This window comes from Apteryx mantelli, chromosome 6, assembly GCF_036417845.1.
Source record: "Apteryx mantelli isolate bAptMan1 chromosome 6, bAptMan1.hap1, whole genome shotgun sequence".
Classification (NCBI taxonomy): domain Eukaryota; kingdom Metazoa; phylum Chordata; class Aves; order Apterygiformes; family Apterygidae; genus Apteryx; species Apteryx mantelli.
In genome coordinates, this window is record NC_089983.1 from 38,020,155 (window position 1) to 38,044,526 (window position 24,372).

General features: G+C 42.4%; 1 protein-coding gene across 4 annotated transcripts in view; it reads right to left on the reverse strand.

Annotated features, from left to right (window-relative positions):
- Positions 1 to 24,372, reverse strand: part of SEMA5B (semaphorin 5B) — a 278,169-nt gene continuing 253,797 nt past the window's right edge. For 3 of the 4 annotated variants that reach the window (XM_067299307.1, XM_067299305.1, XM_013960654.2), the window contains 2 exons: positions 22,766 to 22,971; positions 1 to 6,401 (listed from right to left, as the gene is read on the reverse strand). In XM_067299307.1, coding sequence (XP_067155408.1) covers positions 6,246 to 6,401; positions 22,766 to 22,971 — 362 coding nt within the window. In that variant the 3' untranslated portion in view covers positions 1 to 6,245. Of the gene's footprint in view, positions 6,402 to 6,861; positions 6,932 to 22,765; positions 22,972 to 24,372 lie in introns of all 4 variants that reach the window. The other variant, XM_067299306.1, reaches the window with a different exon arrangement.

Sequence of the window (24,372 nt, forward strand, 5' to 3'; positions counted from 1 at the left end):
CCAGGTTGTTCTGTTTTATTTCTGAATTATTCTTTACATTGTACAATATATAAAAATACAGAGTACCCCCCCAAAAATTCACAGTGTCTAAAGGCAGTGATTACAGTCTAGGTCACCTCTATACTAAAGTACCATCAAGTTCAATTGCATAGGAAGGGTGATGTGCCTTCACAACAGAGTCCAATGATACTCTCCAGGTTTTTGCTGTTTTGGGGCAAGCATTCTGTGTTCTGGTAATAATTTCCCATTTATCCAAGATCTGGTATTGCATCTGTCACTCTCCCACCTCCATTACAAGCTAAATCATATCATTGACATTTAACACACTGTTCTTCCCCTCCTAACGTTTCTTCTGTGGGAATGGTCCTAATTAACTCTATCTGTTTAAAGTATGCGCACTTTTGGATGTTATCTAAGGAGTTGTGTGTGGATGTAAACCACACTATCAGGCAGCTGGCTGGCTTTTACATTGTTTTGACAGTTTGGTACTAAAAACATTTTGCCTCGGTTATTAATGGCCTATGCACGCTGACCTCCGCTTGACTCCCTGGCACGCGCATTACACAGCGCTCCAGCTCACAGGGGTTTCAGCGTTACAAGAGTAGAGCGTTAATATTATTCACGATCAGATTCATTAAAAAAAAACACATTGGGAATTCCAGAAAGCCAAACACTGGTCATATTTCACTGAACCATCTCTAATAGCAGGGGCAGATTTGCAGATGAGGCAGGAGGCAGAAGAGATCAAGTTCAGGAACCAAACTTGTGTTGAAGAATATTGAACACTCATATTTGTGGCTATCAAAACAGTGGGTTGCTGGTTTTGCTCCTCCAGCCTGGACAATTACAGAAACTAAAATTTCCCAAGGGTCCACATGAGGAATTCACAGGCAGATTGGGTGAGACCAGCCAACCCCACCAGATCCCACCAGGATCTGTGCTCTAAAGACTTTTTCATCCAGGTTTGAAGGCTCTAGAGACTGGACAGTATCAAAATTTATGGATTTGCTCACCTACCCCAAGCCTGTTCCTGAAGCCTTCTGAAGTTTGTTCCTAACAGGCTTAAAGGGGAGATGCACCTGTACAAGTCTGATCCTTGGGCAGAAGGGCATTAAATGACCTGTTGAAAAAAAAAAAATCCCTCAAACCAAATTTACTGGGTATTTCTTCATTACGCCAGAGAAGTCCAAGGGGTGCTGCGCCATGCCTTGCATGCAGGCTAGCTCATGGGCGCGACGGGGCAAGAAATGCATGTGGAGCCTCAATCACGACCACGGGAAGCGCCACGGAGATCCGGGGCGCTGGGCGCTGACACTCACAGCCTGGCGGCTTCTTGGGGCCCCTCGGAAAGCCGTGAGTTTGCAGGGTTGCTCTTCCCTAAATTTTGTGCTAAATCCTTGTTGGGTAACAGTAAGGCAAGTCTTATAATGCCCATCAATAACTCAGAAAGCAACTGCTAAATTCTTTAATATTTAAGTAGAAAATGACATTTGTTCCAGTTCTAATAGATGATATGTTTTGCTCTAATGGTATAATATTTGTTACTCCTACTTGCTATTTTAATTTTATTTGCACAATTACTCCCTACTTATAATTACAAAAACAATAAAGCGATACACATGAGAGACTCAGGAGGCTTAATCAGAAAATATAAGCAGCAAGAATCTTTTACTTAGTCATTCTTAACCAGAATGATTTAGAGGAGAATCAGCATTTCTAACTAGAAAAATCAATTTTCTTCACAATTAAAAAAATATTTTGCATTTAGCTCAGAAGTGTGTTTTGTCAAATCTAATGGAAAGGATACTAGATTTTTCACAGGTTTTTTTTTTTCAGTTTGTCTCTGTGGGATTTGAATACCAGCACTACCTTTCTTCTTCTGCTTCCTCTGCAGGCATTTTGCTGTATATATATGTATGTATATGTATTTATATACACATATATATATAGCATGTATATATTATAAATAAATACAGTATCTATCCACTGATAGATGTATACACTATTACAAGAAAGAGCAAGTTGTTACACAAACTCTACATTTACATTTATATATACAGATATATAAATATATATCTGTATATATATATATATATATATATATATATAAAAACTCTCCTGCACACTACATTTGGTACAAAGAATAAATCAATCTCAGTGGACAGCAATTTCCCCTTCAGGTGGCCTTAACATCAGATTAACACTGGCGGTGTCAAGCTGTCTGCATCAGCCGTGGACTCCATCCTTGCTCTCTGCTGCTTTCGAACAACTCTCTCATTTTCTAAAAGGAAGGCATTAAGAACGGTGGTGGTAGCACGATGCACATTCTTCTCCTGTGGCATCTGCACATTTCACACGTTTAAGGGCAGCCCTGGCTCGTACATTCAAGCACAGCTTTAGCGCAACAGCCCCTCTTGCCCTGTGGGGTTACCGTTGGCGGTTTGCACGTGTTACTTCTGGCGGGTGGGACGTGGCCCGAGGGCAATCGCAGCCCGTAGCCGGGATAACTCTGCAATACCCATGCCCCTTCTGGAGACAGTAATGCGGCCGCTTGCACGGAGAAAGAAAACAAATGGCCTAATTATAGAAGTTTCCACTAAATATTTGGCCATAAGACTTCCGTCATATTGGACATGGCGTATACCTGAATCCTAGCCAAAGGGTTTGCACAGAACGAATGCTCCGAGGCCAACACAATAATGACCACTGCTCTCCCTCTCTTTCTTAGAAGTTAAAGAAAAAATTATATATAGTGAGATGATTCTTTTGGAAAGTAATGCTCCAGAACTAAATGCATTTCCAGTGTACTTTAAGATGATACTAGGAATCACAGGAAATTTCAGCAAGTTTAACATCCAACTGCAGGAGCAATTCAATCTACTGCAGATACTACAGACTTGATGATCAAGCTGCTGAATTACCTGGATCACGAGAGTGTCACTGCATTTGGTGTCATTAACCTGCCACACATTAGAGAGTCCATAAAAAAATGCAACCCTCACATTGCATTAACGTTGTCCTTAAAGAGCTGCACTCTCATGCAAACATTAACTGAGTAATAAGAGTCCTGATTTCTCTCCTTTTCTCTCTCTCTCTCCCTCCCGGGTTCTACTTTCTGCTCGAATGAAGTCTGCCGACTCTGTGACTGCCAATTATAGGAAAAAGGGCTGAATCCATTTGGATGGCTGGTAAGAAGGAACGTCTTGACGAAACTATAACCACATGCACCACCCTCGCAGCATCTGCCCTCCAATAGCCTACAAAATATGCACCTGTTGAGCACAATGGCAGTAATGACCTATCTATCTTGGCAAGTTGAACATTTAAATAATTCCAGCTGCTACATGGGACTTTCTTCGGAAAAAAATAGCCGTTTAAATCACGTTCTCAGAGAGGCTGAAAATGGAAAAATGTTTAAGGAGCAAAAAAAAAAAAAAAAAGAAAAATAGAAAATGAAAACAGTTGCGAGGTTTGCCTCACTTGCTCGCGTCCCCCGAACCACAGCTGCAATCCTGCCACATGTGTGATAACTGCAGAATGGGTCACCAACAGGGAATCTTCTGCAAGGGCAGCTCAGAGATGTCTTTAATCTTACAGTTGCTAGAGCGATCCTGGAAGCCAACATTTTCTTCTGACTCACCTAAATTAAAGCTGGGAAATCCCAGCGAGGTACTCTAATGTAATCATTTTCAACCCCTGGGCTATATACTTGTTAGAGCTACTTTAAGTCAAGATTTTCGGTGTTGCTCCAGGGGACGAGGCAATTCAGTGAGGCTCAGTTCCCCCGTGTGAACTCTTCACGGGCACGAGGCACAAAGGCAGCGATCCGCAAACGGGATTTAGGGGCCCGCGAAGAGCCCCCCTGCAGGCGTTTGTGGCCGCTGCTGGCAGGCTCGTGCTCTGCGGGCGAGTTTGCCTGGTTCCCTACTGCAAGAGTTGCAGCAAGTCGCTTCTCGCAAAGCTTCAAGGCCTGCATCAGCTCGTAACCCCTCTGCTTCCCATCTGAGTGCATCTCTTTCAGGGCATCCCTTTCTTCCTCATTTCCCTTTGCTTCTCCCGGTGAAACCAGTGCCGAAGCAGGATCAGCCAGCTAAATTAGAAGAGCAGCTGCTGGAAATGATGGGCACCATGGAGGCAAGGCATCCTCGGGGCAGTGCTAATGACCACACTTCACTACAAATATCCCTACAGCCTTCAATCACTGCAAACTGAAGTCTAACGTACTAACTTAAAAATGGGAGGTTACTTTATTCTTGCCTTCTGGCCAAACAACCGTAACACAGGCTTAGAAAGCCATGTTGGCTTTTCCTCCCAGGAAAAGCAATACACTTGTCACGAGCAACACAGTTGTTCTTCAGTTCCTACCAGCTACCTACGTGAAAGACCTGAGCACAGAGCCCAAGCTCAACCTTCAAACAAGCAACTGCAAAGTAACAGCACTGAGAAACCAGCAGAGTGTTGGCGTACAGCAAAAATCTGAAATAAAGCAAATATAAACGGAACCACTTGGAATATGTCCAAGTCACTGACCAAGCATAGGCATGGCAATTGCTTGAGTAAGATGCAGACAACAAATCCAAGTTCTGGACCACTTGGAGCTCATGCGCGTTTTGGGGTGTACTTTTATCTCATGCTCAGTATTGCAACAGTCTAAAATTCTTAGCATCAGGAGTTCATTATAAATATTTAGAAACACTGAATGATAACAGTGGTGAACTTGCTCACGTTGCTAACACATTGGATGTAATTGTACATTAAGCACCAGCAATAAGTTTCCTTTTTGCCAAACAATTATGTCAGACAAACATCTGGTTGTAGACAACATGGCTTCTGCATCAAACTAATACAGTTCTTATAGACACAGTCACACACATACACAAAATTACATTTCAAGGCTGGATATACTGTTTAATAACGCCACTGCCCCAATTTACTTCAATAGCTGCAGCAGCATTTGTCTGTCGGGTTGTTTTTGTTCAGAAAAATTAAAGAAATATTGGCAAACAATGCACATTACTCAGCTGTGTTATTATTTCATAGAATACTGACTGGAAGACGCTATAAGAATGTGCAGCAGGCTTTCTGGGTCATCTCAGACTATGGAAACATTCCTTACAAAAATACTCTCCCCCTGCAAAGTCAGAATTATTCACTCTTTGAAAACAAATGAACTAAAAACCAACAGTAAAACAAGAGTAAAAATAAGCCCAAAGCATGGTGACTTCCCACAAGAAGAGCATGGCCTCTAAAGTTGTCTCTCCTGGCAGACACAGTCAGGATCAAAGCTAGAAGAAAAAGAGTTAACACGGTCTTAGAAAAAAGAAAGAAAGAAAGTAAGAAAAAAAAGCCCATGGCTCTTGTGCGGCAATCATCACGTATTTTTTTCCAGTGAAATAAACATCTTTCTTTGTTAGGCACTCCAAGTTCATGTCGCTGATGTTATTCCAACATTTACTTAGCTCAACTTCTCACTGCCTGTATAATTTTCTCTTAATTAAGACTGGAAACATTCTGGAAAGCTTCTTTGGGTAATGCACTTTGTTTGTGTGTTGTTTCTCATCAGCTGGATTGCATATTACCAAAGAAGGCTGTGGAGAGTATTTCCTGTAGTAAGAAAAGATTCTGTTGAAGATACAGGGAACACTGCCCTAGAAAGTCACTTTTTTTTTTTTTTTTTTTGCAGAAACATAAAAAAACAAAAGCAAAAAGAAAAAAAAGGAAAAGAAAAAGAAAATGTTCTTTGAGTTGTTGGCATGATGGAGTCCCGCTCAGGCTGTCTCGTGAGCTACGTGTCATCCAGTGCACCATTGCTACCCTGTCCCAGGAAGGATGCTCCTCACCAGACAGACACTCCTTGCTCCAAGAAGCCACCTCTTGTGTTTCTTAGAGTGCACCTGTACGTAGCTGTGTTCTGCTGCATGGTGAACGCTGAGCACAGCACACAGTCAGCTCCTTGACAGTGTCGGCTTTGGATAGAAATGCTGATCTTCCAGCCATAAACAGTTGCAGTAGTAAGAGCCATCTCCAGCCAAATATCCACAAAAGCTCTGCAGAATGGTCCATATGCTTTTTTGTCCTTGTAAAGAGATGTGCTGTTTACAAGTAATACAATTAACCAAAGGAAAAAAAAAAGACCCTACTGTACAATATTTACATCTAGAGATGGGGCCAATATTTGGTCCATAAAATCAATTAAAAAAATTTTCATATAGGAAGTGATCCAGTCCTGTAGGGTCTGTCCATCATCAGCTGTTGGTAAAGGTCCTTCCAGGGGAGGCCTCAGGCCTGTAGTCATATTTATTCAGTGTACTGGGATAATAGGTTGTTGTGTACACGTTGGTTTGCTGCAACGGGTAGAAGTTGGTCCTGTCATCTGGTATCAAGTTGTTCTTGTTAAGTGTCTGTAAAAGAGAAGAGAAAATGACGGACATGGAAATGGTGTGTCACAATTACTCATTTCTACCTGCAGATACCTCCCTCTCACCTGCCTTCTCCAGCATGGTCTCTGTTGCCACCACCACCACCTTCCCTCCGGCTGGGAGAGTAAGACGGTACATCGTAATCTCTATGGGGCTAGCCTGTGGGGGGACCCACAGCTCCTGCCAGGTCTCCTTTGGTGGATCTGTGCTCAACTATTACTAGGGCTAGAATCCAGGGCCTTCTCCAGAGACCCGGAGTCTCCTAGTAGATGGCACATTGACTGATCATCAAAACCATGCTGGGCCTACACAGAGCTTGGTGATTAATGCTAGTGCTCAATCTAATCTCTTCTAAAATGTTCTTGACATAGCCTGCAGCTCCCTCTCAAGCCAGTTGCCAAATGGCAGCTTCTTCTCTTTGGAAGAGCAGGTGTGCATTTACCTGATCTCCATCTCCATTGGTAGATATCCAGGTTTGGACCCCCCGATATTAAGTGTGTCACTTCTGTAAGCTACAGTATAAGTAACAAATCATGGTCACTTTTGGAAAAACTAAAATGACTTAAAAAAAATTAACAACCATGTAACAAGTGTTGTCAACAACAACATAAAAATGAGAACCACAAATGTCCCTTTTACCATTATAATTTAGAAATGGTGTTCTTCTCCCTCCCTTCTCCCCCCTTCTTTGTGTTATGCAAGAATTACTATTATTCTTCCCACCAGCAATCAGATGTCCCCCTCCCGCCTCAGGATTAAAACCCATTGCTATGCCAGCCATTACCTATGCACAAGAACAAAATCCTGACTTGGAGGATGCAATAATTGTACGAAACTTTATCCTTCATCTTTCTAGTCACCTGATTTGAATGGATTTGGCTGTAATTTCTGAGGAACATTTATGAGAGTTCTTTTTTTCAAATAACCCTTAGCTTAAATGTCTTAAATGTACTTCTGGCCTAAATCACTCCTATGCACCCCTTAAAGGGTTGTTATGCTGCAAGGCAGGGAACTCACGCCTTTGATCTGAGAAGCAACACAAGGCGTGTTATTGCAGAATCCTAATGAGAGTTGCACAGCACATTTCCAAAGAGGGTATGAGTGTCTCTCCTGTCTGGAGCAGAGAGACGGAGGGGTCCAGAGCAGTAACGAGTCCTGGGACCTACTGGCTGTTCTGCTACAACTTGATGCTTCTGGGGAAACCCCTTCAGCTTAGTTTCCCTTTGAGACAAGCAGCTCATACCCTACCCAGCTCAGGGAGAGATGGAAATTAATTAACTAATGTTCAAAACCATGAAATACCCAGCTCCATTAGCTTTACTCATAGTGGAGCCATAGCTCACCCAGGCAAGAGGGTTCCTATATTCTTCTAGTGAAAAAAGCAAATCACGAAGGGTAAGATTCAACTTATCTCACTTCAGCCACCTAAACTTCAGGCTCCATCAGTAATCCAGGGAGAGGCCTCCTTCCCATGTGAAAGCAGGTGTGGATGAAAACTGCCTTCTGGGAGAGCCCCTGTCCCTGCCGCAGCCTGGGAGCAGCCAGGCGACTAGCTGGCAGTGGGTGTCCAACTTTTAGAAGGCTACAGTTAGGTCTCACCCTGTGCAAATAACTACAGCACAACCGGGGCTTAGCCACATGCCAGCTGTTATTGCTTAAATGACCAGAGCTACTGCTAAGACCACGAGAAGTAAATTTATGTTCCAATTTCATTTTAATCAAGCAATTTTACTGCATGGGGAGGGGGAGAGGAGGAAGAAGAAAAAATACTTTCTTTTGTTAGCAGACTCACAGTTGCAGCTACCTTGGGAACTGTGACTCCCAGTTTCACGCAAGGTGTTAAGAGGAAAGGCTTTCCCCTGGCAAAAGCAAGCTGGCAAAAATATAGCTTCCCAATTGCAGATTGTGTAAAGGAAAATGCCTTAAAGAAAAGTATTAAACTAATCAACAGACTTGGACTGTTTGTCTAATCAGGGATGCAGGAGCTATGATACAATGATCACTGGAATTGCTATATCTGAGTAACATTTTTTGGCAACAGGCAATACCTGAAACATCTCATATGTGAAACCAGGAGGAGAACCAGTCTCCTTGTGGTCTGACTGGGATCTTTCCCAGCCTGGACTCTATAAGATGAGCTCACAGCACAATGGTTGTAGGAGCTGAAGAGAGAATTTGTATAGGCACACTCAAAATGACAAATACTTCCAAGGTAAGAGAATTTTTGCCCTTTGAAATGAGAGGAAGAAATAAAAAGAAATGTCATACTTTGCTCTTAGCCACCCAAAGAAATATTAAAATAGTGTAGGCAATAGTCTGCCACTTTGTGCTTGAGGCTGGGAAACAAGGGAGTCAGGTTCAGTTCTCTGCTGCTTGCTATGCTTCCTGGGGAAATTCAATTAACTTCTCTGTGCTTCAGTATCCTCTGACCCAGCTTGGTAAAAATGATTGAGATCCCCCGGTATAAAACACTTTGCTATGCATTATGACTGAGTATTTGGGGGAACTGTTCTCTGGCAAACAAATACAATTGCTCACACCTGCTGGACATGACGACTGCCAACCCTATCGGCGTCCCTAGCTCTGGTGCCTACCGCAGGCAGTGCAATCCCCCAGGTCACGGACATCCACAGCAGGAGGAAGAGGCTGATTCCCCACTGCCCCGCTCCCTGGGCTCTCGGCCCATACCAGGGGAGCGAACGCCACTGTCATGCCTACGTTGGCATACAGGGGAGAGCCACTGTCAACCTGAAGAGAGAAACTGGTGGAGCGAGTCAGTGAGGAGCAGGTTTCTGTGTGAGCAGGTGCTGAAAGGACACCCACAGAAAAGATGCTCAGCGAAAACTGCAGGATAAGAGCAGTCCATGAAAGATGTTCTTGGCGGGGTGGTCCAGCATCCAGGGCTTGTCTGGGTCATTTTTTGAGACAGTTAAGATTAAAGACATGCCAGGGTTGAAACTTCTGATATTTGGTGTCATCGATAATCCTGGTCTGGGATGGCTCAAGACCATTTTGATCTGAGGACAAAAACCTCAGGGCTCTACTCTTTTGGCTTTTGGCTGGAAAAGCTGTATGAATTTCAACATAACCCACAGTGTTTAAAACTAGCCCCTCACAGAAGACTTAGCATTTAATTAACAAGATTTGCATTTTTTTTTCCCTCTCTCTTGTCTTACTTTCATATAACATTTAATCAGGAAAAAAACCCACAACTGTTCCTTTGCTCTCGTTGGTTCTGATGGAGGGCCTTATATCTTAGGGAAATACCTTATGAAAATGGTTTAATGGAATTTATAATGCAATTAGCTGCAAAGAATTTGTCTCCAGAAACACTGAGATGGCAGTACAGTCCTAAATCAGCATGATCAATGTGCACTGCCTTAACATTTCCCCACACAAACTTATTGTCTGTCTCATTTTAATAAATAGATGATTAGGTTCTCTGGCACTAGAAATTGGTTGGTATTTTGCAAGAAGGGAAATCAGGAACTGTAGAGATACACACACACACACACACACACACACACACTCACACACGCACAGTGCAAGAAGAGGACCACAGTTAAATCTCTCCATGTGGGCTCTCTTCCCAGCAGCACCTTTTTACACTATAGGTCTCAACTAATTCAAAGGTCCAACCTTGTTGCCAGTGAATTCTATGTTTGTACCAAGTGCAAAGAATATTGAGTATTTCAGTACCTACAGAAATGTAAAAACAATTAGTTACCACTATTACTATTGTATTAGCAGTTAATTAGAACTGAAACAGTCTAGGAAAGCATACCAATATCCCCTCTTCTGTGCTGCTCTCATCTCTGATATTCATATAGGAGGCAAAATACTGACATACATGCTCAAGCTGTTCTTTCCAAGGTAAAGCCAAGTGCCAGCTGTGTTAAACGTGATTGCATTGTGCCATATTCATATATTAAACTTTGCTCAGCTTTTACTATTGATATTTTTAGACTTAATCATCATTCAGATTTTCCATTTGTTGCTTTTTCTCCAGCAACTCCTTGCCACTACTCCTCCAAATTCTGCCTTTGCTCCAAATCATTAAGTCATAATCCACTGACCTACTTGCTTACATTCTCCCAGATGTATCAAAACATCTTCATGCTTAACAGTACGGGAGTTCCAGTACTATTCCTGTCCTACAGCTGCATGCTCAAGCTGTATAAACAGTTCTGACTCACATAAACAGCTCAAATGTTTCAATTTTCAATAAACAATCATCAAAATTGCAAAACTTGATTTAAAAATGAACACCCCCCCCTCCAAATTAAAAGGAATTCTATATCCTTTTTGGCAAGCTAAAATGAAAAGGATGGTTCTAAAAGCATTTTCATTTGCCACAAGGCTTTCCTCCTGTACACATATGACCAATACCAAAATAGGGGCCATAAAGTAGGGGTAATTGCAACAGGGTGAAATACAATGACAAGATTTCCTTGATCTCACCACGCAGAGCTTGGTATGCTCTTAGTGCTCCGCATTTTCTTTTCTATTTTGGGGGCCTTGTGGGGAGTCAGTGAGTTTCTTGAGCTTCTTGAGCTTTGTAAGCTAATCTTCACCAGCTTCCCCAGCTACACAGCGTCACAGTCCCAGTGAAATCAATGGAGCAAAAGCAATTTCCACCTAACAATTTCCCTACTATTTGTCTGTCACCAGGTGTTATTTCAGTTCTTCCACCTCCCACCCACAACACTTTTCTCTTTACAGATATAAAAAGAAAGAAAAAAAGTTGGGTGACTTTTCTGGGCGTCTTCAAACCACCAGGTCTAGCATTTGTGGTTAAATAATCACCACTTCAACCTCTGCATAAGTTGAACAACGTAGCATGCGGCATCTTTCCAATAGCCATCATTCAGCAAAGATGCACTGCGTGTGCCAGGACGGGGCACTTGGAAGCTTCCATGTCGCAAGGTTTTTTGTAATGTTGAACTCTCCATTGTACTACAGAGAAAAACCTTTCCCTCATCATGGAGTGAGCACAGCCACTAAGGAACCAAGGGCAGTCACTCCAGTAAATGTTAACCTTGGTCATCCACTGTGGACGTAGGCAAAGGTCTAAAATCAGGGCTCAGGTACCAGATAGCAAGCTCCTAGCAAACCACTCCTCCTAGCAATATGCAGATCAAGCCGATGTGCACGGAAACCTGCGTCCTGCCTCTGCAGAAATCGGTGACAAAAGCCCCACTGAATTCAGTTGCACAACTAGCTCTAAAAGAATTAGTGTTTTCAATTTTCCTTGGAACAGTATCCCACAGACATCCTGTAGTAATAGAGTTAGATGGCCATTACTCCCCCTTCTCCCTCAGGAAAAGGGAGGGATAAGGGAATTGTGCAATGATATAGTGAGTCCAAGATCCAACTTGTAGCTTCTGCTGTGTTGCTTTTAAGTTGTATATGTTCTTTTCAGTGAAATTAGATCGGGCAAAATGCCATTTCAATGCAGATCAGCTGTTTTATGGAGCTAGCTCTGCCTTCTTGTTAAAGGATATTACTCTTTGAGTTCTAGGAACATTAGCCAAACGAATTCGGGTTGCAGAAATATATTAAGAAGCACTTCCCACAGCTTGTACTTCTCTGGAAGTACCAAGGTAGAGATCTCAGAATTATAATTAAACAGTAAATTTGGAAATAATTAGCATAATAGATACATTTCTACAAAATAAACCATACAACTAAAATAACCTCTTTGGCAATAATTGACACCAGGAAAATAAATGACGTGTGGCCCACCCACAGGCTCCCTTTCCTCCGATCAACCGGATGCCACAACACTGCTGTGCTTCTCAAGCCATACATTACAAACAACCCTGGAAATATGGAAAGCTGCCAGAAAGACCTTACAAAACCCAAGTATTTACTGCAAGCTATAAGTGATTTTTTTAAGACTTTAGTAAATCCTTCAGGTTTTTCTTAAAAATTTGCTTACTGTCTGATGCTGCACAAACTGTCTCACCTGAAGCTTTTATAAAGGCTAGTGAGCTCTGCCCACGCTGAAGTCAAAGGTAGCGGTGCCCAGGATTTATGTATTAAGTCGTTCCACTGAACTCAGTAAGGTTGTTTGCTGCATTTACAGTGAAGTGTAGCTGTACAGATGACAAAACTATTTTCTACATAAGGAGGTTTTCCCACTTGAAAAGAGATACCAAAAAAAAGCCTACTGTGGGACTGAACTAAGGATTGCATGTTCCTTTTGGATGGAAGCTTACCATATTTTTAGACTGGAAGTTCTTTGTTCACTGTTATTGGTAAATAAATTAAATGGTATCTTTGTGTTTAGCAACCCCCAAATGACAGCAGCATCTGTAGATGTGCTCAGGTTGACAATGGAACTAACATTCAATTACGAGAAAATGAATAGCTTCAGTTTTCTACGGTTGTTTGAAAATAGCTATTTTATCCTTATACTTGGGAGGGAGTGAAGTTATATTACTGCCATTTTAAACTTACAAAAACCCCATGAGATGGCGACATAAAGGACCATAATCAGAAAGATGCTTTGGCACATCTCTGCCTTTAAGCACATGGGTAAGACGACAAGATGAACTGTAAGTAACAATAAGCCAAACTGAAGCGAGGCCCTGCTTAGAGCTAGGTCCAGGTTTAAGTACTTTTCTGAACAGGGAACTGATGACCAAGGAGTCAGTGGAAGTCTGCCCACTCTCAAGTGCAGGTGCGTAGCCCAAAAGTGTGTTTTTAGCCCTGGTTTGCTGGTAATTTGGTGGTGGCAACACTCATGATATTGTGTCCACATGGAAGAGGAATTCAGAGCTGCCTCAAGCTGCTACCCAGTACAGCTGCAGGCTATATATATTATAGCTGTATATAACAATATATAGCTGTATGTATAATATACAATACATAACTATATATACACACATATAACAATATAATACAACAATGTATAGCTGTAGGCTACATTGTATAGCACTAGCAGACATGATCTCAGCTATATGGGGAGGTATAAACTGTCTCCTTACTGCCCTACTATGATGCTTCAGGGTATGTCCTTCCTCCCCCCTTCCTGGGCCACTCAGGCATGCAGTAATGTTACTACAGAGGCTAATCAGTTGAGCTACAGTACCCGTCCTTGTGCATGCTCTAGTACCCAAACTAACTCACCAGAGGTATCTTAATTGCCTTCTAAAACTAAGTTAAAGAGTTCACGTTGGGTGCAGAAGACCATCTATACCAACTGCTGTGGGGCCTCAGCTGATGCATGGGCACTAGTAAGGCCACGGTGACAGCCTGCAGGTCTGTCCGGAGAAGGCAGGTTTCACCGCCTCGTCGCAGCTATATTGGAGCAAACAGCCCTGAGTCTTCAGATTGCCTCAGAGCTGCTTATTCTACGCAATTACAACCATAAGTCATGCAGAGCAGTGCCAGCCCACAGCACTACATTTAGACTGAGAACTGCAAAGGTATAACTGCAGTGGTGCAAAAAAAAAAAAAAAAAAGTAGTAGTAAAAATAGAAATAAAAGTAGAGACAGGGCCTAATTTGCCATCTGTTAACTCCATTCAGTCTCTTATAGTCTTACAGCTTTCCAAGCATCTCCCACCCACTAAATAGCTGCTTTTTGATTATTTTCCTCAAGATTGCTTTGTTTTCTCCCCACGCTGCATCTCACCTTGATATTTCCTCTCTACATTTATAACCTCTCCAGGACACTTTCCATTATTTCTATACCAATGGCTGTTTTTTGACACACCTCCCCATTTAATATCTCCTGCTCGTTTAATTAACATGCTGATTGCACCCTCTCCGAGGTTGTTCATGAAGATATTAAATAAAGCCAAACATTGCATTACTGCTTGCAGTGCCCCAAACAACTTGCCCCCATGGCCTTACGCATTCCCATTAAAGATTGTCTGTCGCTTACAGTCCGTTAGCTACATTTCAATCTCTGCAGCACCTTTCTTGTCCAAGCCAATTTGCACTTACATGTCACAAGATTATTTAGGACACCAGTACTGTACTGTTCTTTAAGCGTACAGACCAGTGAAGCTCCATTTTAACCAAGTGAGAATCTCCCCTTATGTAGCTCATTCAAATGCCTTCTCTTCATCCACTAATGCTGAAACAGTGCAAAAAGTGATCATACTTGATTTCTTCCTTCTCAGCACAAGGGTCCCAGCTCAGCTGTCAGTTCCACCCAAGCACCTTTCATTTCATCAGTGTGTGATTGTGTTGCCTCTCAAATATTCATTCGGAGCTGCCTGCGTATGAACACTGACATAGATTGGTTTCAATGAGTTCCCATTGCTGTAACCGAAAGCACAATTGGGTCAACCCCATTTGCTTCTCCTGGTTTCATTCTTTATTATGGCCCTGACTCTGCCAAGCTTTTAAGACAGCAAGGATTTAATACCCCACTGATATGCTTTGCTGAATGGGGAATATCCAGAAGTATTTTATCAGTTGGGGTCCTGTGTACTTACAGGTATTTTCTCATAGGCCCAAATCCAACCAGCCTTTCCCATGCAGAGTTACTGGAGCTACTTGTGTGATTTTAGTGCATTGGAGTTGGTAGCTTAATAGTGACTCAATTAGCTGGGAAGAAATTGGCCTTCTTTCATATGAATGCTTTTGTATTACCTTTGCATTTCATGGCATTGGGGGTTTGCCCAACTTCCGTGATACTTATAAAGGTAATTGGGGTTGTTCATTAGCTGATTCTCACAGACTCTGGGATACAGTCCATCTAGAATCTGTGGATTTTCAGTTCTTTCCTTCATTCACATGCTTTGTGCCAAATCTCAGGACAACATTAAAGCTGACTTAATGAGGATTCCCCTTGCCTACAGGGGAATGCAGGCAGAGCCACTCCTGCCTTCGCCAAACCTACTTTGCATATATAAAGGGCGCAATGGTGGAAAAGTGGCGATTGATGTAGTGTTGTTGCAGTTGTGCCATGGTGGCAGCCAGCACATCTTGAGCAGCCCTGATGCCCAGTTGCTCTTCAGGATGGTGCTTGTGGTCACAGTTCAGGAAAAAACAGCTGGGGTATTTCTTCAGTCCTCCCTCAGAGCTGCCAAACAAGTTCTTGAGATTGAGCTCTAGCTCTAAAAAACCAACAGAGCTATCTGTTTTTTGTATGTATTCAGCTGCTTTTCTTTACAATTCTACCTAAAAATCCATTGTTCACTAGTGGAGTTACTCTAGATGAACAGCGATGCAGCTCCCCTCCACGTGTGTCACAAAGTTTATACTTTTTCTGGCATATATTGCTTGTCTAATATTACCCTCTCCCTTTGCTTACCTCCCTGCCCTCATGGGTCCCTTTAAACTCTTCTGCAAACCCATAATTAGTTGCTCCTGCATGTCTTGGAGGCATTGAGGCTCTCCCAGGTTGACTTTGGCGCATACCACTGCCAGTCAGAGCTTCGCAGAGACAAGGAGGGAACCACCACTTCAAGCACCTGAGCCAAGCGAGAACCATTAACTTTTAGCAAATGGGGCCAGGGTATATTTGAACTATTCCTATTCTGACCAGTAGAGGGAAGTCATGTAAGCATGCAACAGCGCAGAGAGATTTTATTATTCCCAGTCCTGCAATTCTTCCTTTAATTCTACTTTTTCCAGAACACTGGAGTGTGGAGAGCAACTAAATGTCAACGCCAGAGAAATTAGGGGAAGCAAAGAATGCAAGAAAAAGGTAATAGCAACTATGAGACCAATTATGATAGCTGGAAAAATTAGATGAACTTTTGAGCACACCTGTCTTTCAGGTCTGAAATAGCAGCTCATATGGTCAAAACTTTTTCCAGCTATATTCATTGATCTAATAAAAACAAAGAAAAGATCTTGTCTACCTACTAACCTGTCTTACCCGTGTCCACCAATCATCACAGCTACAAATAAGGCTAACACAGCTAAGCAAATAAGGTTAACTCCAGCATCCATGATGACTAGTCTAGACCATGAGAGGCAGAGCACACTGCCATACCCCTGGTGTGACTGTAGAGGAGATACGCCTGGTCATACACGGTTGAGGAGAGAAGGCTGAGTCATCAGAAAAGAACATGGCAGGAGTAATATGAAGCATCTACCTCTACTGTGACTTAAAACTTCTCAAGATGGCTTAAAGAGGAAAACTAAAAATTAATCCCCAAGATTGGACTCTCTCAAAATGCTGGGGAAAGAGGAATAATGTGGATTCCTACTGCAGAGCGAGCAGCAACAGCACTGCGAAGTAACGAAGGGCTTGCCTGAAGATTGCAGGGAGGAGGAACCAAATTCGACTGAAGGAACATTGCAAGCCGCTGTCTGGCATCCCAGAGGGAGCGCTTCCCTCACGGGAACACGAGCAACGAAACAGTCACACCCTAACGAGCAGTTTCCCCTGCTCTTAAATAATGTAGCTATAAAATGGAGATATCTGTGACAGGCACACAGCAGCCTGCTGACCGCTGCTGCCACAGGGTGAGGACACCTCCAAGAGATGCACATCACTCCATGGGCATTATCATCACAGGACAGCCACACCTCCAGGCATGCTTGACTGCTCAATTTGACTCGATCCAAAGATATAAAGGGGAGAAAAAGACACTAATAGGTTTTGACTGAGGCGCACCACTTAATCCTTTTTTCCCCATCAGTAAGCTCTCTTGCTTTCCCTTCCTAGCAGGCATTATGTAAATTGAGAGTTCCCTGAAGTGATATTTGCAACTGCAGGATCATACAAGAAAGGGCACAATGCTCCTTTGCCAATACAACCCCCTGCCCCTACTATTCTTTTTCAAATAATACTATACTCATGGTAAGTACTAAAAATATGTACTCTGCCATTCAAGCAGTTAATGTTCTTAAATGCCACTTTGTTCAGGGGAAATAGTCTTTGTTAAACATGAACTTCACTGTGAACAAAATTTATGTTTCAATCTGATTTACGATATATATATATATATATATATACACACACACACATTATATATTTTTTCCCAGATGATTACATCAGCTAAATCTCTCTCTAAAATGCCATGCAGCTAAAGCAAATGTTTAAGGGAGACTGTTGATGACTTATTGACTATGTTGGGTATCATCAACTGCTGGCTTTTGCCTGAACTTTACAGCCACTTCCCCAGGCTTGAATGATACACAGTGGAAGGGTCACTGAGAAAAGAAAAAAGCTTATATCACAATGATATCAGCGTATGGGCTCTGATCACTATGAACAAATGGGTTAGCCAATTTTAGTTGAAGTAGCAACATATCAAATAAAGCAATAGGACACCAAAGCCCTAAGTTTTTCATGGAAGAGAGAAACAAACATCCTCAGAGTATGAGGCTGACTTAGACAAACATTTCTCTAGGGGACTTGATGGCAGCTAAACCTCATTTAAACTTGAACCACTGGCTGTCTCCCTGCTACAAAAAGGTGTGATTTTCAGTGTCAGTGAAATGACCATAGCCAAGGGAAAGACATTTAAAAACCATACAGGGCTCCACTTCCTTACACCCTGAGCTTTATTCCTCATTACAATGTTGGAAGCCACATCAAAGACCCAGGCTCTTGTTTTATTTGGAAGGAGTCTTCTTCCAAATGCAAAATTGTTTTTTGTTTCATAGCCCTCCACATTCATATTTTATCTCCATGAATTATTCGGGATTCCTAATGAAGTGTGGATCACAGTGTCGGGAGTCCTTTGCGGGGGGGGTGTGCTCTGCACTGTTATTTGATTTTCAACAGCATTGTTTTCACTTTATTGAGAAGAATTCTTTGTAACTTTTTATTTATAGACTCCCAAGTGATGGAGCGAGCATTCTCCCCATTTTTTCATGGCTGCATTTATATTTGTTACAGAATTTTGGGCAGTTATTGGACCCACAGTCCCATCCAAGCTAACTTGTATTGTTCTGGTGCCCTCCCAGGAACCTGAGGTATCAGGTGACACATCAAAAGTCTAGTTTCCTTCTTTCTTTGCCAAAGCCTGCTATCTCAATCAGTGCTCTCACAAATTTGCTCCTTGACATAAATGACTATTTTGCTTGAGCAGAACTTCAGTATTTGGCCCTTAGTTTCCATGGCCCTTAGCAGCAATGGTGCCTAGAGCTTAGGCAGTGCTCCAGTGTTTCCCTAGCTTATTTCAGGCATCAGTACAAAAAGAGTTTGACTGCATGACTCATGACTAAAACAGTGCTGAAGGAAGGAAGGACAGAGGAAGATCTGTCCAATACAATCGAGAAGCAAATCTGCAGAATCATCATTATGACCAATCCTGCAAACTTACATTTCTCACTGATCACATCTGGCCTGATCCAAAGGCCACTGGACCTTGGATTTGGACCAATGTGCAGATGCCTTTGTCTGTCCACATCCCGTGTAGAGTCAAAAGTTGGCTCCCTTTATTAGCAGAGGATTTAGCAATAGGAAGAAGTTCAGTCCAAATCCTTTCTCCATGTGTGGCTGTTCCTAGAGCTCCTCACTCACAAGGGCTCAGCCCTGACCCTATATCCTCCTGCTTTTACTGCAGGATCATCTGGCTTTCCATCCAGCATGATGTTAAAAAGTAACTCACATGAGTAAGTCACTGAGTAGCTAGCAACACTTTAAAAAAGAGGTTCTCCTCTCTGCTTTGATAGCCAGTTATTAACTAATCGATGTGGCAGTACCGGGGAGGTGGTAGGTGGTTCTGTAACCCATCATGCCAAAATGTGAAGAGTAGATAATTTTTATTTCATTATGCTCTTGTTCTGCACAGTCTTCAATATTGTCAGAGTGCTGTATGAACTTTAACCAATTAATGAAACATGAACTGCTTATTAGGTGACCCAAAAGGTCTCTCCCCTACAATCTGTGAATAACAAATGAAAATCAATGTGCTTCTGTTAAATGCATATGCATGAAATCTTTTAAGACATCACGGCTAAAATAGCTAACAATAAACCTCACAGCATCTCTGAGAAAGCAAAACAGGAAGGGAAAAGAAGCCAGGAAAAATAAAGCATTCTTCTGCAAAACACTGCTTAGGCAAGTTAGCATCAACTTAATGATCAATAGGTCACCATTATGTACAATATTTACACCTGATCTGCATTAATGCATTGCTGTGCTTGAATGTCCAACAAGGCTCATCTCAGCTAGCACTTCCTTCATTAAAATCTGCCTTCATATAAAATTCACCTTGATTTCTAAGTTTGCATTCAGTGCTGTATATTTGAATGTAACATTGCCAAACTTTCTACTGTGTTCACCTGCTGGTTGGAGAGCAGAGATATTTCAAGATGAAAACAAAATAAAGATGGTTGCAGAAGGCTTAGTATTATCAAAGAATGGAAAATAATAGACTTGTGCATATGCTCAGCTTTCTGCTACCATCATGTCACTATGCATTATCGTTTTCTGTTACTGAAAAGTAGTCTACACACCATATATTTGCTTAATCCTGGGTTTATTAACTCTTTCACTCATACACACACATTGATTCTTTTGCTTTCCTTACCTAAAAAATATCTGGGGGAGTTTTCTTGGCATCTTCTGAGTAGAAGCTTACTTGGTTTTAAAATCTGGAATTTCAGGTATTTGTACTTTCTTTCATATGCACATGTTTGAAATTCAGATGGGCCCATATCCAAACTCAGTCTAACTCTCATTTTCCAGGAAGGGAATTTTAGCTCCTCCATCATTTGAATGTTAATTGTGCAGCACCACAATAAAACCACACATGCTCCTTGATGGCATGAAAAATTCCCTCCTGACCCTTACAAAAATCTGCCAGTTATTCCTAAATACAAAGCTAGCTAATAACAAGTTTTGTAAGTAATTACACAGCACAGAGCACAGACAACCTCCCTCTTACTGCACTAACACTATGTTCTTCAAAGGAACACTGAGGAGTGGCAAAACTGTATTATTAAATGAGACTTTTTTAGGCAAGAGTTTATGAAAGGAGGGACAACAAAGAAGAAGAAGATAAGAAAACATTCAACAGGGATAGAGAAAAGGGGCTTCACTTGATAAACAGATTCTACCCTTTCTGTAAGTCTATCTGCCTCATTTACCACTCTCTGTGAGAAAGTATCATTTCAAGTTCTTCTTAACAAAGTAGTCCCTTGCTCCTAAAAATTTAGTTTTGCTCTGTCCAATGACTGCAGATTTATGAACTTGAACTGTTTCACTTCCTAACGTTTTATAAATAAGCCCCATCTGGTCTATCTCTCCTTGTATCCAAGTCCCTTCTCCCCCCACCGTACCTCGTGCAGTTCCAGTTAGCTAATGCCTTCCTTTAAATAAACTAGACTTCTCAAAATTTGATCTAATGCCTAAGCTCTTTATGTCTCTCAAAAGAAGTCTCTAACAGCTGCTTACTGTCACTACACACTACATCAAGTATTCAGAAATGGATCTATCAAAGAGGTCAACTCCCTCCTGATACTACATTAACTAATCTGCTGCCATTTTAAACTTTGCTTGGCTTTGCTATTACTTCTACTCCACTGCACTGCTTTGCATAGACATACTGCATTTCATAATCCATTTACCCAATCGATCAAGATTATTCCGGAAACAGCTTCATCCTTCCAAATTATAACCATTCTTCCAATTTTAGATCATCTGATCATATAGGAAAGCACAGTATAAATCACGGAAAAAAATGTTAATATAGAGTGCTTTTGCCCACAGAAATAATTTGTATCTTTTCTTCACTGTTTGCTAAGTGAGAAACATGAGGACCCTCTTGCACACCTTTGCTCCTGCAAGTCTTTCTCACCTGAGTCTTCCTATTGACAACTATTCACGTAACTGAAAGGATTACTCTCATAGCTCGAAGCTTCCAGGATCAGTCCCCAATTCCTTAAGTGTCTTAATAAATTACTACCTAACCCGTGTATGCAGAACATGTAGAATAATACATCCTGTGAAACTTTGTTAAAAGCTTCTGAAGATCCCAATATGTCTGCTGCTTCCCTTCTATCTAGATCAATGTTTATTTAATTTAGAAAAGGAATCCAATTTGCTTGACATGATTTACTTTCCACAAATCCATGCTGACTCGCATTATGATGCTACATCCTTATTAAACTGTATGCAACTGTAGCCTTATGCTGTCAGGAAATGTATTTTTGAGACTGCATTTATAGACAGTGGGATCCTCTGAGGGGCTGCAATGCCCAACACAAGGAATTCAGCACATACTTATTGCCAAACTGGTCTGTTATTTTCCAGCTCTAACTGTTTTCCTTTAAAATATCAGAAAAATGTTGACTCTTTTCAAAAAATATGATGTAAGCTCTTAGTTCTGATGCGTATTCATATTGCAATCGCTGCCATATATCAGGAGTCTTCCTGAGCCGAGCATTATAAAGTCTCTACACAGAAACTGTCCCCAGCACCCATGGAGTTTAGTCTATGGCCTCACAGTTGATCTTACTATAAGATCTCAATCAGAAGTCCAGCCAGATCAGCAGAAACACACAACGACAATGTCAACAGCACACAGTTCCAGGAAGGAGCAAGCAGCTGCCGGCTTTCCTTCTGTTTTGTGTTCAAGTCCCAGACATGCTGCGCCCTGCTCAAGTGACCTTAGGCGGGCTGTTCCTCCCGGGGTGATGGGAAGCCCTTCTGTCCATCCCACTGCTCAGCCCTCTGATCTCACACTTCACCTGCAGACCGAGGTTCAAACACAACGGTGTGCCAGTCTTTCAGCGCATTGGCTTTTGCACCCTTAGTCATACCTTCTCTGGATAATGGCTGATGTTCTCTTCAGCAAGTGGACATGCCAAGAGAGCATGTTACTTTGACACTCATCTCTTCCTAATTTTTCTCCCAATTTTGCTGCTACCATTGAATTCTGTGCAGCTGCCTGGGGAATAAGCTCTGTCCAGTACTGGCAGAGGGGGCAGAACCCTCTTCCCTTCCCTGTTCTCTCTGATTTTGCAGATCCCAAAGTATTTCCAGAATCTCATCCCACCAATCAGCATTTTCCCAGCTATTTGTTCAAGTTTCCATTTTTATTCTTCCTCCCCTCCGTTTCCTCTTACCAAGCACTAACAATGCACTGAGCTGAGCTCTTAGTGATTTCTTAGGGGACAATTTGCATATGTGTAATGGTCATAATGGGCTGGAGTATGCTGGTATGTATTCGCCATGCTGGCATTTATCAGGGCTGTGAAACAGAACAAAACCCCATTGCAATATGGGACTTTTTAACCCCTTTGTGACAGTACTGCTACATGCACTTTCAGTATCACCCACGTCCCACTTCAACCCCACATGTAATGCTAACAGCTGGGCACAGAAACACAAACCTACCCAGTTCAAACCATGACATAAATATGGAAGAGTTCAGGTAGTATCAAGCTGTTTGTGGTATTTCCCATCGAGCACCCTACCTTGAACTCCATGGGGGTGTACTTCTCGTTCTTGGGGGTGGTGTTGCCTTTGTAATGGAGGTGGTTGGGAGTGGTTGGGTGGATAACGGTTGACTCCTGGGACTGCCTCTGGCAGCGCTGGCAGTACACGTAAATCACAAACGTTAAGAGGCTAGAGCCAAAGAAACAGGAGACCCCGGTGGCAATCAGATGGATGAGACTAAAACCTGCAAGGGAAATGACAAGTGATGCTATTTTTAAAGAACAACCTCTTTCCCTCTGCCGACAAGACCACAGGTGCAAATCAGAGCTATGACATCTCGGGATCAACATTAATAAGCTGTTGAAGCCAGAGTCTTACGTTCTAACATAAACTGACATAATCTCCCTGCAAATCGCTCTCCCCTCTGCAGCTCTGCCTTGTGCGTTTAACAGGTTCATGCATTGTTTTCTCAAAGCTCCCTCCCTGTCTCTCCTCTCTCCCCTCTATTGATACTGAAACTAAACATTATGTTAAGCTGACAGCTAAAGAAATGAGCCGTACAAACAATACACATTAATGGATTCCAAAGCATGTGCGTGTCATGGAAATAAGGGGATAAAAACAGTGTTTCTCTAAAGGGAAGGAAAGGGAGGCCAAAGCCCTTTTTGCCAGCTGCCCAAAAAGCCTATGGGACTGTGGGGGGGTAGGGGAGAGACACACTCCTCCCTGGTGTAATCCAAGTGTGCTCAGCATCCTTGCTTATTCATAGCAGTGTATTGCCTTGGTCACCTCTGCACCACCTTCTGCGGTGTATCTGTACCGCTAACAGCAAAGCAGGGGTCCTCAGGGGAATGGGAAAGATGAGGTGGAATAAGGTGGGAAAGGGGGAAACTGCTTGAAAAAACCTTCTTTGGTTGTATTTCTCCACAAACTGCACAGATAGGAGTGGGAGGCAGGTGCTGGTGGGGTAGCTACGGTGTGAAGATTTCAAAAAGAAAAGCTCCTGGACTATAAAAGCCTCCTACAGAGCTCTCTTGGTGTGTGATTTTAGCAGCATCCTCCAAGCACAGCACTGACCCCTGGAAGGAGATGTGTATCCCACGTGCTGGGAGCTACCTAACTCGCAACTCTGCCTGGCAGGGGAGGAGAAAGTCAAATAATTCTCCTCATACCTCCCTCATCTGAAAAAACCCTATGGTAAACCCAACAGCCAACAGATTTCCACCATCAACAGAACAAGGACTTGTGACCTTTATAGCCACCAAGTTAAAGAAATAACCAGAAGCAGTCTTGGGTGGCCTAAGTTGACCCTGTTGTTGTTTGCTGAGGGGTCCACAGGAAGAGAATCAATGATGATGACCCCAAGTGCTACTGACTTTGCTCTGTCATATAATCTTTCAAGCAGGAATGACAGGGGCCCTAGTGCCCCAGGGCAGCTGTCCTAGGGGATAGCCAGATCGCTTCAGCGGAGACTGCAGCAGGAAAGTTCCCATAATACTTCAAAAGCCAATTCATTTGGACAGACTGCTGCGTTGACTTGACTGTGCGCAGAGAAACGGAAGGGACTACTCAGAGTGTGGCTGTAAATGAGGTTCATTCTTAGTCTGATCACGGTGTGCATCTTTTTTGGTGCCATCTTACATTT